Below are 12,493 nucleotides of genomic sequence, written 5' to 3'. Positions count from 1 at the left end.
CAGCGGCCATGGCCCACGGGCCCAGCCGCTCTGCGGCACATGGGATCCTCCCGGACTGGGGCACGAACCCGCATCCCCTGCATCGGCAGGCGGACCCTCAACCACTGCGCCACCAGGGAAGCCCCTGTTTGCGTTTTTTGGGGGGATTTAATTTATATTTACCTAAGGAATTGCCTATTTTATATTTATTTTCAAATTTATTGCATAAATTATTTATGGAAGTATCTTATAATTTTATTAATTTCATATTTCAATAGTCAAAAAATTTTTATACTTCAAAAATCAAAAGGAAGGACTTTGAATTTTCTTTCATCCTTGTCTCCAACCCATCAATTTCCCTCCAAACTACTATTATTAGTTTGTTTTGTGTCCTTTCACAGATATTTACTATATATGCAAGCAAGTACAATATATCAATATTTTCTTGTGTTATTTTTATGCAAATGGTAAGATAATTATTATACTTTTCTGTACGTTACTTTTTTTCACTTAATAATATATTTTAGGAATCTTTCCACATCAGTATGTAAAGTGTCCTCATTCATTTTACACCTGCATAGTATTTCTTAGCATGAATGTGTCACAATTTATTTTTTTAATTAATTAATTAATTAATTATTTTTTGGCTGCGTTGGGTCTTCGTTGCGGTGCGCGGGCTTCTCATTGCAGTGGCTTCTCTTGTTGCGGAGCACGGGCTCTAGGTGTGCGGGCTTCAACAGTTGTGGCTCGCGAGCTCTAGAGCCTACGCTCAGCAGTCGTGGCACTCAGGCTTAGTTACTCCGCGGCATGTGCGATCTTCCCAGACCAGGGCTCGAACCCGTGTCCCCTGCATTGGCAGGTGGATTCTTAACCACTGCGCCACCAGGGAAGTCCCTGTCACAATTTATTTAACCGATCCTTCATCATAGAAATTTAAGTAGTATATACTTCTTTACTATTAAAACAGTCCTGCCGTAGGTAACCAACACGTTTGTCTTCTTTCCATTTATGTGAGAATATTTGCAGGATAAATCACCAAAGGAGGAAATTCTGGGTCAAAGAGAATGCACATTTCCAATTTTGTTAGATATCACAATGCCCTCTATAAGAGGTGTATCAATTTATATATCTGTCTTACATTTAGACATGTAAGAGAGTGCTTATTTTCCCACAGCATCTTCAGCAAGCGTTTTAATTAAACATTTGGAACTTTGCTCTCTGACATCTCATCTCAGTGTGATTTAATTTGCTTTTCTCTTATTCTGGGAATGTTAAGTAGTTTTTTCTATATTAAAGTCTATATATTTGTATTTCCTTTTCTGTAGCTGTCCATATCCTTTGCAAGATTTTCTGTGGGTTTTTTTGATGCTTCCCTCACAATTTGTAGGACCTAGGTAGCTATATTGAGGAAATTAGCTCTTTGTGATATGTGGCAATATTTTCTCCAATTTTTGCTTTGTGTTTTTTTTCTTGCCATGAATAGTATTTGAATTTTTAAGACAAATTTTTGTAAGACTTCAGGGTTTGTGTCAGGTTAGAATTGCCTTGTCCACTCCAAGGTTATAAAAAAAAATTCCCATGTTTCTTGACTACTTTAGTGACTTTATTTTTTATGTATACATGTTTGATCCATTTATAATTTTTCCTGTTATCATGAGGTTTGGATCCAAGTTAATTTTTTTCTTTACCAAGTGTCCTTCTTGTCTGTATTGATTTGAGATGCCACTTTCATCATAAACACAAAAAACTGTGTCTGGACTTACTGCATGGTTTCATTGATCAGCCTGTCTATTCATGTTCTGCCCTTATAATGTTTTAACCACTGAAGCTTTCTCTGGTGTGGCTAGCCTCCTTTCTTCTTTTTTAGAAACATTCTGGAGACACATATTTTGTCCATATGAACTTCAGAATTACTTTGCCTCATTTAAAAAACTTTCCTGTTGGTTGCATTAAATTTACAGATTAATTTAGAGAAAATTGTTCATGCATTACAGATCAGTGGGGTTTAGGGACCAATTTGTTCCAGGACCCATATATTAATTACTCATATAGAAAAAATTAAAATTAGATCCCTACATCAAGCAAAAACAGATCTTAGATGGAGTTAAGACCTAATAAGAAAAAGCAAATACTTTTGTATTTTTCAGGAGCATTTTAAGGTTTTCTTCATTTAGCCCTTGCACATGGATTTTTAAGTTTATTTTAAGGTATTTTATCTTCTTGTTGCTATTATAAATGGGCTTATCTTGTTATTTTTTACTTTTGAAAGCTCTTGATTTCTGTGAATTAGTTTGTAACTGATGACTTAGATGAATTCAAAAAATTTTTCAGGCAGTTCTCTTGGGTTTCAGGTATGTAATCTTATCAGCAACAAACAGTGATTATTTCAACCCTCTTTTATAATTTTAAATCAGTGTTGCTAATTTCTGCCTCATTTAATTGCACTGGCTAGTATCTCAGAACAAAATTAAGTACCAGGGCTGACAGTGAGTATTTCTTTTTTCCTGGTTTTAGTTAGAATGATTTCTACATAAAACATGATGCTGGACTTGGGACTAAAGTAAATAAGGGCTATTGTGTTAAAGAAGTACACATATATTACCATTTTATAAAAAATAAGAAAATCCTGATAATATAAGTTGAAATTGTCAAATGCTTCTTCAACATCTATGGAGTTGTTGGATGAGATTTTTCTCCTCAGATCTATTAAATGATGAATCATATTAATAAAATCCCTAATATTAAATTACTCGTGCATTCTTGTATGTAATCCCTCTTGGTCATGGTGTATTATTCTTTTATTGTGCTACTGGATTCAGTTTGTTAACATTTAGTTAGGATTTTTTTTTTTTTTTTTTGCGGTACGTGGGCCTCTCACTGTTGTGGCCTCTCCCGTTGTGGAGCACAGGCTCCGGATGCGCAGGCCCAGCGGCCATGGCTCACGGGCCCAGCCGCTCTGCGGCATGTGGGATCCTCCCGGACCGGGGCACGAACCTGCGTCCCCTGCATTGGCAGGTGGACTCTCAACCACTGCGCCACCAGGGTAGCCCCTAGTTAGGAGTTTTGCATTGATATAAGTGAGGACTGGTTAGTTGTTTTCCCTTTTATACACAATCTTTGCTGTGTTGTTGGTATGGATGTTAAACCACTTTGTATAATTTAGAAGTTTTTCTTCTTTCATATGCTCTGGAATTATTTAATTGATCTATCATTTCTTTAAGATTTAGTAACATCACAATGTGTAACTATGGTGCTTTTTAATGTCGTAGCTCTTTTAAAACCTTATCCGTGTTTCAATTCAATTGGTCCAGTAAGATTTCTAGCTTTTCTGGAATCAATTTTGATAAATTTTATGTTTTGCTAGCTAATTACCCATTTTATTCAAGTTTTCAAATGTACTTTATAGAGTCAAGAAGATTCTTTAATTTTTTTCTGGATGCTTGTGACTTATTTTTTAATAGATTCACCCCATTATTTATTGATTAGGTTAAGTAGTAGTTTATCTATTTTATTTTTTTTCCCTAGGCAACCAGACTTTGAATTTAATTACTTGCTGTATTATATTTTTGTTTTTATAATTTATTATTTTCTGCTTTTGTCTTTATTTTTTTTATAATAATGCAATTGATAAGGAAATTTAGTTATTTCTGAGATATACATTTTAAAGTAATAACTAGAATTATGACTTATATCGTTATGTCAGAACATATAAGATTTTTAGAAATTTCATGTAATGTCTGAAACATTTATATTAACATATTTCCATACAAATAACCCAAAGAAAGATTAGTATTAGTTTTTTTTTTTTTTTTTTTGTATTGCAGGTTCTTATCAGTCATCAATTTTATACACAGCAGTGTATACATGTCAATCCCAATCGCCCAATTCAGCACACCACCACTCCCACCCCACTGTGGTTTTCCCCTCTTGGTGTCCATACGTTTGTTCTCTACATCTGTGTCTCAACTTCTTCCCTGCAAACTGGTTCATCTGTACCATTTTTCTAGGTTCCACATACATGCGTTAATATATGATATTTGTTTTTCTCTTTCTGACTTACTTCATTCTATATGACAGTCTCTAGATCTTTTCTTCTACTTTACTTGGGTTTATTTTATAATTCTTAACCTAACTTCTTGAGTTGGATCTGTTTATTTTGTATTCCTTTCATTTATTGATATAAATAATGAGACTGTGAATTTATTTCTGAGTATTGCCTGACCGATATAACAGAGGTCCTGATATGTAGTGTTTCCTTATTAATTTCTAGATTTTTTCATTTGAATTTGAATTTCCTTTCTTAATTGAAATATGGTTGACACACAATATTGTATTAGTTTCAGGTGTACTGCATAGTGATATGATATTTGCATACATTATGAAATGATCACTGTTAAGTCACCATCTGTCCCTTTACAAAGTTATTACAGTATTATTGACCGTATTTCTTATGTTGTATATTACATCCCTGTGGCTTATTTATTTTATAACTGGAGGTTTGTAATGCAGTCCCCTTCACCTATTTCCTGCCCCCTCCCAACCCCCTCCCATCTGGCAACCACCCTTTTGTTCTCTGTATCTGAGTCTGTTTTTCTTTTGTTGGCTTGTTTGCTTTGCTTTTTAGATTCCACATATAGGTGACATCATATGGTATTTGTCCTTCTCTGTCTGGCTTATTTCACTTAGCATAACACCCTCTAGGTCCACCCATGTCACAAATCGCAAGATCTCGTTCTTTTTTTATGGCTAAGTAATATTCCATTGTATATATATGTACCACATCTTCTTTATCCATTCGTCTGTTGATGGACACTTAGGTTGCTTCCATATCTTGGCTATTGCAAATAGTGCTGCTATGAACATTGGGGTGCATATATCCTTTCAAACTAGTGCTTTCGTTTTCTTTAGGTAAATATCCAGAAGTAGAATTGCTGAATCATATGGTAGTTCTATTTTAAATTTTTTGAGGAATCTACATACTATTTTCCATAGTGGTTGCACCAATTTATAATTCCGCCAATAGTACACAAGTGTTCTCTTTTCTCCACATCCTTGCCAACACTTGTTATTTGTTGTCTTTTTGATGACAGCCATTCTTACAGGTGTGAGGTGATATCTCATTGTGGTTTTGATTTGCATTTTCCTGATGATTAGTGATGTTGAGCATCTTTTCATGGGTCTGTTGTATATCTTCTGTGGAAAAATGTCTATTCAGGTCCTCTGCCCATTTTTAAATAGAATTGTTTGTTTTTTGATGTTGAGTTGTATGAGTTCTTTGTGTATTTTAGACACTAACCCCTCTTCAGATATATCTTTTGTAAACATCTACTCCCATTCAGTAGGCTGCCTTTTCATTTTGTTGATAGTTTCCTTCACTGTGCAGAAGCTTTGTAGTTTAATGTAGTCCTATTTGTTTATTTTTGCTTTTGTTCCCCTTGCCCGAGGAGACAAATCCAAAAAAATGTTGTTAAGACCGATGTCAGAGAGCATACTGCCTGTGTTTTCTTCTAGGACTTTTATGGTTTCAGGTCTTACATTTAAGTCTTTAATCCATTTTGAGTTTATTCTGGTATATGGTGTGAGAAAGTAACCCAGTTTGATTCTTTTGCATGTAGCTGTCCAGTTTTCCCATTGCAATTTATTGAAAAGGCTGTCTTTTTCCCATTGTATATTCTTGTCTTTTTTTGTCACAGACTATTTGACCATATAAGCGTGGGTTTATTTCTGGGCTCTCTATTCTTTTCTATTGGTTAAAAAATTTGACCAGAAAATGAGGCTTGTTTCTTGGTAAGCGTCTGGAAAGAGAAGGAGAAGATGTATTATGTTCATCTTGAGGAGTCACATCATGCTGTTTGGATTGTGCAGTTCTCAAGCAACCCACTAGCACTTGATAAGTGTAAGCTTTCACAGGTCTGCCAAGATTCTGAGATATTTTCCTCTTCATGAGTGTAAGCACACTTAATAAGGGGAAAACTTTTTTTACGGTATCAAACTAAACCAAACAGTCAACTTTAAGCTTATTTGAAAGCAATTTTCAGCTTTAGTGGAGTTTCCCAAAGAATGTCCATGGGGCTCCAATTGATAATGTACCATCAAACTTACTATAATATTCTTCCCTCCTGCCATTTCTCCTTCTGCCTCTCCTGTACCCCTAGAGCAAGCAGAATGGCTGTCCTCGCTCTTCTCTCCAGACTCTCCCAAGTCTATTCTCCTTCCAACCATATCATGAGCTCTGGTCTCTCTTTCCATTCCTCATCTTCCCAGATGTATTCCTCTCTGCCTCCTTCACCCCCACTTACCATGTTGTTTCTTTTCCTCTAAAGAACAATCCTGTCAGTCTGTCTCAGAGTTCTTCTTATTCATCAGCTATTTTTATCTATTATCTTGATCAGTAGAAGAAAAATAACTAAATGGTGGGGCACAAGGCTGTCAAATGCAGAATTCTTAGAAAAATCAGGAGCAAAGTTTTAAAATACTCATGCATTGCAAATTCTTGTCCCAATTATATTTTATTTTATAGTTATGACATTTAAGTCTATAAAGGGTTTAAGAGATAACATTGTGTGTACTTGTAAAAACAGTATCATCCTTTTATAGTAAGTCAGTATAGCTTTGGTTTTCATTATTGAGATGTTTGTCTTTCTTCCTAATAAGGAATAAACTTGTACAATGAATGAATTGTTTTGCAGTCTAAAGAAGGTGCATTTATTGTCAGAGATTCAAGACATTTGGGATGCTACACCATTTCTGTGTTTATAAGAGCTGGGAGGTAAGCAGTTGTGATTTTGATCTCTCTAGAAATAGCAATCCCTGGGACAGTCATTGTTATGGAGATACCATCACATAGAGAATGTAAGTGAGAGCCTAACATAGAAAATTGCTGGCCTGGAACTTGGGACAACTAATTGGTTCAAATTTTATCCCCTAACGAGCTCTGCATGTGACATTGGATAAGTTACTTAAACTCTCTCATCTCCTTTTCTCAAGCATCAAGTAAGGAGATTTGATTAGTTGTAGAAGACACTGCTGGTGCGATTCTCTCCTCACCTTGGTTTACCCCTGGGTTACCCTGCAGAGAGCTCTCTTGTACTCAGAAAGCTTCCTGTTTCTTTCTGCCTGAGGATGTTCTCTGGCTGCGGGTTCTTGTGGTCCCCAGGGGTGGACTGGAAATACCTGAGAGTTAGCTTCCTAGGTGACCCTCCAACCATGAGGAGTGGAGGATAAGCCCTTCAGCTCCTTTGCACTTTAGTGGGAAGACTCTGAGGTATGTTCCACAGACTCTCATCTCTTCCTAGAGGGATTAAGCCCCAGCTGCCCATAGCAAACCTGCTCATCAATACGCCCGATACTGGTTTTCCTCCCTCCTTTGTCTCACATCTCTCAAGTGCATTTATTCATTCATTGAACTGATACTTGATTCAATAAATGCTCATAAGTGTCCATTACGAGCTGTACATTTTTGGACACTAGACTTGTCACCTAGACAACTTTCGCTGAAGTTATGTTTGAATCTAAGACCCCAGTACCATAGCTGAGGAATTTTCCTGGGCTGGGGTTGCACCTGTTGAATTTAATCCTATCTGCTCTTCAGTGTGTAGTGTTACTAGGATATGAGTTTTAGAGGTGGAGTCCTGTTGCTTAATGATTGACTTGGTTCCATCGTGGTCTTTTGCTTGTTTATGAACTCACATTTTACTGATTGTAGAAGTATGGAGGCTACCATCAAACATTATCAGATTAAAAGGAAGGACTCAGGACAGTGGTACGTGACTGAAAGACACCTCTTTCAATCAATCCCCGAGTTGATCTGGTATCACCAGCACAACGCAGCTGGTAAGTCAGAAACTTCAGGCTGGGAGAGTCGGGGAGCCAGGCCCCAGAGAGGCAATGTATCTCTGGTCAGACACTTAACAGGACCAAATATCCCTGTAGAAATGTTTAAGAGTCGAAATACAACCTGTCTTCTGTGCAATTCTCCTCCTCATTGATGCGTTTTTGTTTTTTCTAGTCAGATGGCAAGAGGTAGGTTGATTTTTTTTTACATTTCTGCCAGGTTAGAAAAATGATAGATGACAAGGAAGCAAAAGGCCATTTAGTCATTACGCATCTGTTCTTGAAATTTACATGGAGCTAAATGTAATAAAATTTCAAATGTCCTAAAGGCTCATTCTTCTTTCTCTTTACCCCTCTAAATTTGCTCTTAACTTTAGAAAGTTGCAATAGAAAATTACCCTTAAATGTCTCATTGTCTGTTCTTTCTTGTATGGAAAACAGAAAATGTTTTACACAGGACACAGCCTTACACAGTTACAATTTGACTTGAATATACCAGAGGCATATTTAACCCCCTTTCCCTCCCAGCTGTAATTTGCAATAATGGCTATTTTTGCAAACCTATCATCTATGGAAAGATATAGAATTCCAGAAAGTTCCACCACGATTACAACCACAGCTCTGGTCTTCAGCCCTCGTCCAACCTGTACTGGACTACTCTGAGCCTATGGGGGGAATCTCCTTACCTCAGTGTTATAGAATTCGGAACCCACTGTAACTTCCATATTCTTTTGACTTCTTGACATGCAGTACTTTTTTTAGATTTTTCTCATGAAAAGTTGTGATGCCCAAACAAATCCCTTTTGGAAAGCGGCCACTTTTCCATTACACTGGTTCTAAATATCAGGAATAAATCCAAGGAAGTTTTTATTCTCTTATGGAGTGAGTCCACCTGGGTATTCCTGATGGTCACTGGGCGTTTGGTTAGAGAGGAAGTGGCAACATGTCTGAGTGGGGCCAGTGAGGACATATTTGTGGCTAGAGATAGAAACCCTTAGAATCAGGAGTTTTCTTCGTCACGCTCTTCTTTCCCCTTCCTTCAAAGAAAAAATTTAAGAAACAGAGTGGTGGTGGTGGTGACGTTAAAAAAAAATACCGAGACAGATCAGGATGTGCTGACCTGAAAAGATGTTAGCGATAAGTTGCTTAGTAAAGAAAAAAAGGTGCAAAACAGTATATTTATAGTCTTACTTTTGAAAAGTAAATATATAGAAATACGTGCATACATAGAAAAATCCTGTTACAGTTTAGGTAATAATTTTTAAACTAATAAGATCATAACAGACTACAAGCTGTTAATGTTTACCTCTGGGGAATGAGACTGGGGGTAAGGGAAACTTATTTTCTGCTTTGTAGATTATGCTAGGGTTTTAAAAAATTACAATGTATATAAATTATTCTTATAATGTGAGAAATACCACACAGATAACTTTTAAAATTAAAGCTAGATCAAACAATAAAAGAAAGAAAAACAGGGTTTGAGAACTTCTAACTACGGTGGCTGTTTATTAGGGAGAAAAGAAAGTAGAAAAGAGATAAGACAAAGAGAAAGAAGGATGATAAGAGGAAAGGCATGGGACTCAGAAATAGTTGATATTTACTGAAGACTTACTTTGGACCAGACCCTATTTTATGTATATTTATTTATTTAATCTTCAGAGAAATCCATGAGGTAGATGCTGTTGATGTCTCTATCTTACAGAAGAGGAAACTGAGGCATGAGTTGTGCTCAAGGCACACAGTTAATAAGTATTTGCACTGAGATTTGAATTCACAGAAATCTTTGAAACCATTGGAGCCGTAGAACCTACTGACTCCAGGGTCTGCGTTTAATGACTGTCATCTCCTCCAGAAAGAGGCAACTTAGATCATTGGAGGATCCAGATGAGGCTGTGAATTGAAACCCATGACTATCCCGTCTAGTTTTTGACTTCTGATCAATCTAGCTCATGACAGTCCATCTCTTTACCAGAAGTAAGGACAATGCAAAGAGAGTGACAGACTTTTTTTTTTCTATCAGAGAGACAAACCATCACTAAACCACTGGTAGTAATTCACAGAATAAAAACATTTGGCAAACAAAAACTTTGAAGTTAGAGGAAGGTGTTAGGGTCTTAAGGAAATTCCTATTATGTTCTTTATTTTGATCATGTGTTTAGAGTCCCAACTTCATGAGGGCTCTAACCCCAACTAGGTCTTCAGAGTCACTGGTAAGCATCCTTTCCTGTTTTCTGTTCAAACTTCTACCATTCTCCTCAAGACCCCCTTTCTAGTATTATCCACTGCCCATGAGTAAATTGCCTAACCATCTACTTCATTAAGAAAATTGAAGTCTAAGGGGTACAAACTATTATGTATAAAATAAGTTACAAGGATATATTGTACAACACAGAGAATATAGCCAATATTTTATAATAACTATGAATGGAGTACAATCTTTAAAAATTACGAAACACTACACTACACCTGTAACTTACATAATATTGTACATCAACTATACTTCAGTTGCATGATTCTCCTGCCTGGTAGACACAGATACCTGCAATCCCACATGCCCTGAACTTCAATGAGGAAATGGAACTCTTCATCTTATACTACTACTTTCCTTCCAAATTTACTCTTCCTGGTGTATCATCATCAGATAATTGTATCATCATCTTGCCAATTACAGGGGCTGGAAACATGGAAGTCAGAATAGATACATCCATTCTCCTTGCACTTCTGATTAATTATCAAGTGCGATGAATTTCATATCCTATATATGTCTCATGTAGGTCCCTGCCTCTCCCTGTGTACTGCCCTAATCATTGTTCACTTAGATAATTACAGTGGCCTCTTCACTGGTCTTGTCGCCTTCAAGGTTGACTTCCCCTCATCCATCCTCTATACTGGTGCCAGAAGGATGTATCAAAATGTAAATCTGACTACACCACTCCCTTATTTAGGATCTTTCAATGGCTCCCTCCCACCTGCAGGAAGATGTAATGCTCCTTTGCAAAGCATACAAGGCCTTGACCACAACCAGAATATAACCTACCTCTCATGTATAATTTCTTGCCCCTTCTACCTCTCACTCTTTGCTCAAATAGCTCTTCCTGCATCATACCTCTAAGTATCAATATCATCTTATGCTACTACCTCTGCCTACAATGTGGACTCCTTTTGTCAGATCCATCTCAGGTATCATCTCCTGACAGAAGACTTCTTTGAATCCAACAATGTGCGAGGTGCTCTTCCTCTGTGTCCCAGAGCACCTTGCGTATCTTCATCACAGAACTTACTCCTTTTACATTGAAATTGCCTCTCTCTGCCTGTCTTCCCTCACTGAGATGGAGCCCCTGTGTGTAGAGTCCTCATTTTCTTCATCTTTGGTCCTCTGGAATCTTTGGGATCTACTTAGAGAAGTGTCTTACACACATTGGGCACTTAATAATGCTGCTTTCTGTTCTTATGTTGACCAAGTTTGTTCCTGTCTTCCAGCCTTTGCACATGCTGTTCCATCTGCCTGGAATGCTGTTCCTTCTGATCCTTGTAGGATGGCTACTCATCCATGAATGTCAGCATAGCTGTCATCTTGTCAGAAAGGCCTTCTGTGGGCACTCATTCTAAAGAAGCTGTATTTCATCCACTCTACTTCATCTGCTTCATCGACTCATCATCTGCTTCTTCTTGTGTGTGCATGTACTTCTTTATCTTCTCTGTTCCCACTTGAATGTAAGCTTCATGAGAGTAGGGACCATCGCTGTCTTACTCACTGCTGTCTCCCACCATGTAGATAATGCTTGGCACAAAGCAGTCTTTCAAGAAATGTGAGTTGAAGAAATAAATAATAAATGTTTGTTGAACAAAAACTGAAATTGACTCTATGGAATACTACATGTGGACCCAATCAAAAGAAGTCTCATTACTCTACCATGCTATTAAAAAATAATAATAAACTACTCTCAAGAGGAGGATGGGGAAATGGGTACACTTAGACACTGTTGGTGGTTGAATGAATTAGTACAAACTTTCTAGACACTCTTTGATCATGAAGTCACATTTTAAGAAATTTATGCCTGAGGCAATAATTTGAGAGGTACATACAGATATATGTTCAAAAATATACAGCATATTTTACAATAGTGAAATCTTGGAAATAATATTAACGTCTATTTATAGTCATTGACACATGTCAATTACATTTTGAGTGTAAAAATCTTGGAGCAAAACATTTACATTGCTGTGAAACATATCAGATGTTTCAAACACGCATAAGGAAATTTTTGAGAAAATGTTCACCAAAGTGATAACAGTGTATCTCTGGATACTAAGATTTTGTAAGGGACCTTTATTTCATCTTTGTGTTTTCTTGGATTCTTTAGTTTCTGTTCAATGAGCATATATTATTTTGCGAAAGGTGTTTTTCTAATGGGAAAAATAAGCAAACAGACTAACTGTAGAATGCTTTTTTGCCTGATCTATTTAAGGAATAGCACTATATTCTAGTATATTTGGCTTTTTCTTTTGTGCTAGTAACTAGGACTGAAATGCTGACTTTTTTTCTCCCCAGGGCTCATGTCCCGTCTCCGCCACCCAGTTGGGCTGATGGGCAGTTGCTTGCCGGCCACAGCTGGTTTTAGCTATGGTAAAGTATGCACATGTGCTCAAGTAAAAATCAAATCCAGTGAAGAGCCTATCC

At 37.0% G+C, this 12,493-nt stretch overlaps 1 protein-coding gene across 2 annotated transcripts in view; it reads left to right on the top strand.

Annotated features, from left to right (window-relative positions):
- TXK (TXK tyrosine kinase) overlaps positions 1-12,493 on the top strand; it is a 74,585-nt gene that overhangs the window by 27,501 nt on the left and 34,591 nt on the right. For both annotated transcript variants that reach the window (XM_073805230.1, XM_004316326.4), the window contains 3 exons: positions 6,669-6,748; positions 7,685-7,812; positions 12,365-12,439. In XM_073805230.1, the coding sequence (XP_073661331.1) occupies positions 6,669-6,748; positions 7,685-7,812; positions 12,365-12,439 (283 nt within the window). The remainder of the gene's footprint in view (positions 1-6,668; positions 6,749-7,684; positions 7,813-12,364; positions 12,440-12,493) is intronic.

The sequence above is a fragment of the Tursiops truncatus genome, chromosome 5 (genome assembly GCF_011762595.2).
Source record: "Tursiops truncatus isolate mTurTru1 chromosome 5, mTurTru1.mat.Y, whole genome shotgun sequence".
Classification (NCBI taxonomy): Eukaryota; Metazoa; Chordata; class Mammalia; order Artiodactyla; family Delphinidae; genus Tursiops; species Tursiops truncatus.
Note: the sequence above shows the minus strand (reverse complement) of the source record. Positions and strands in the feature narration are given on the sequence as shown.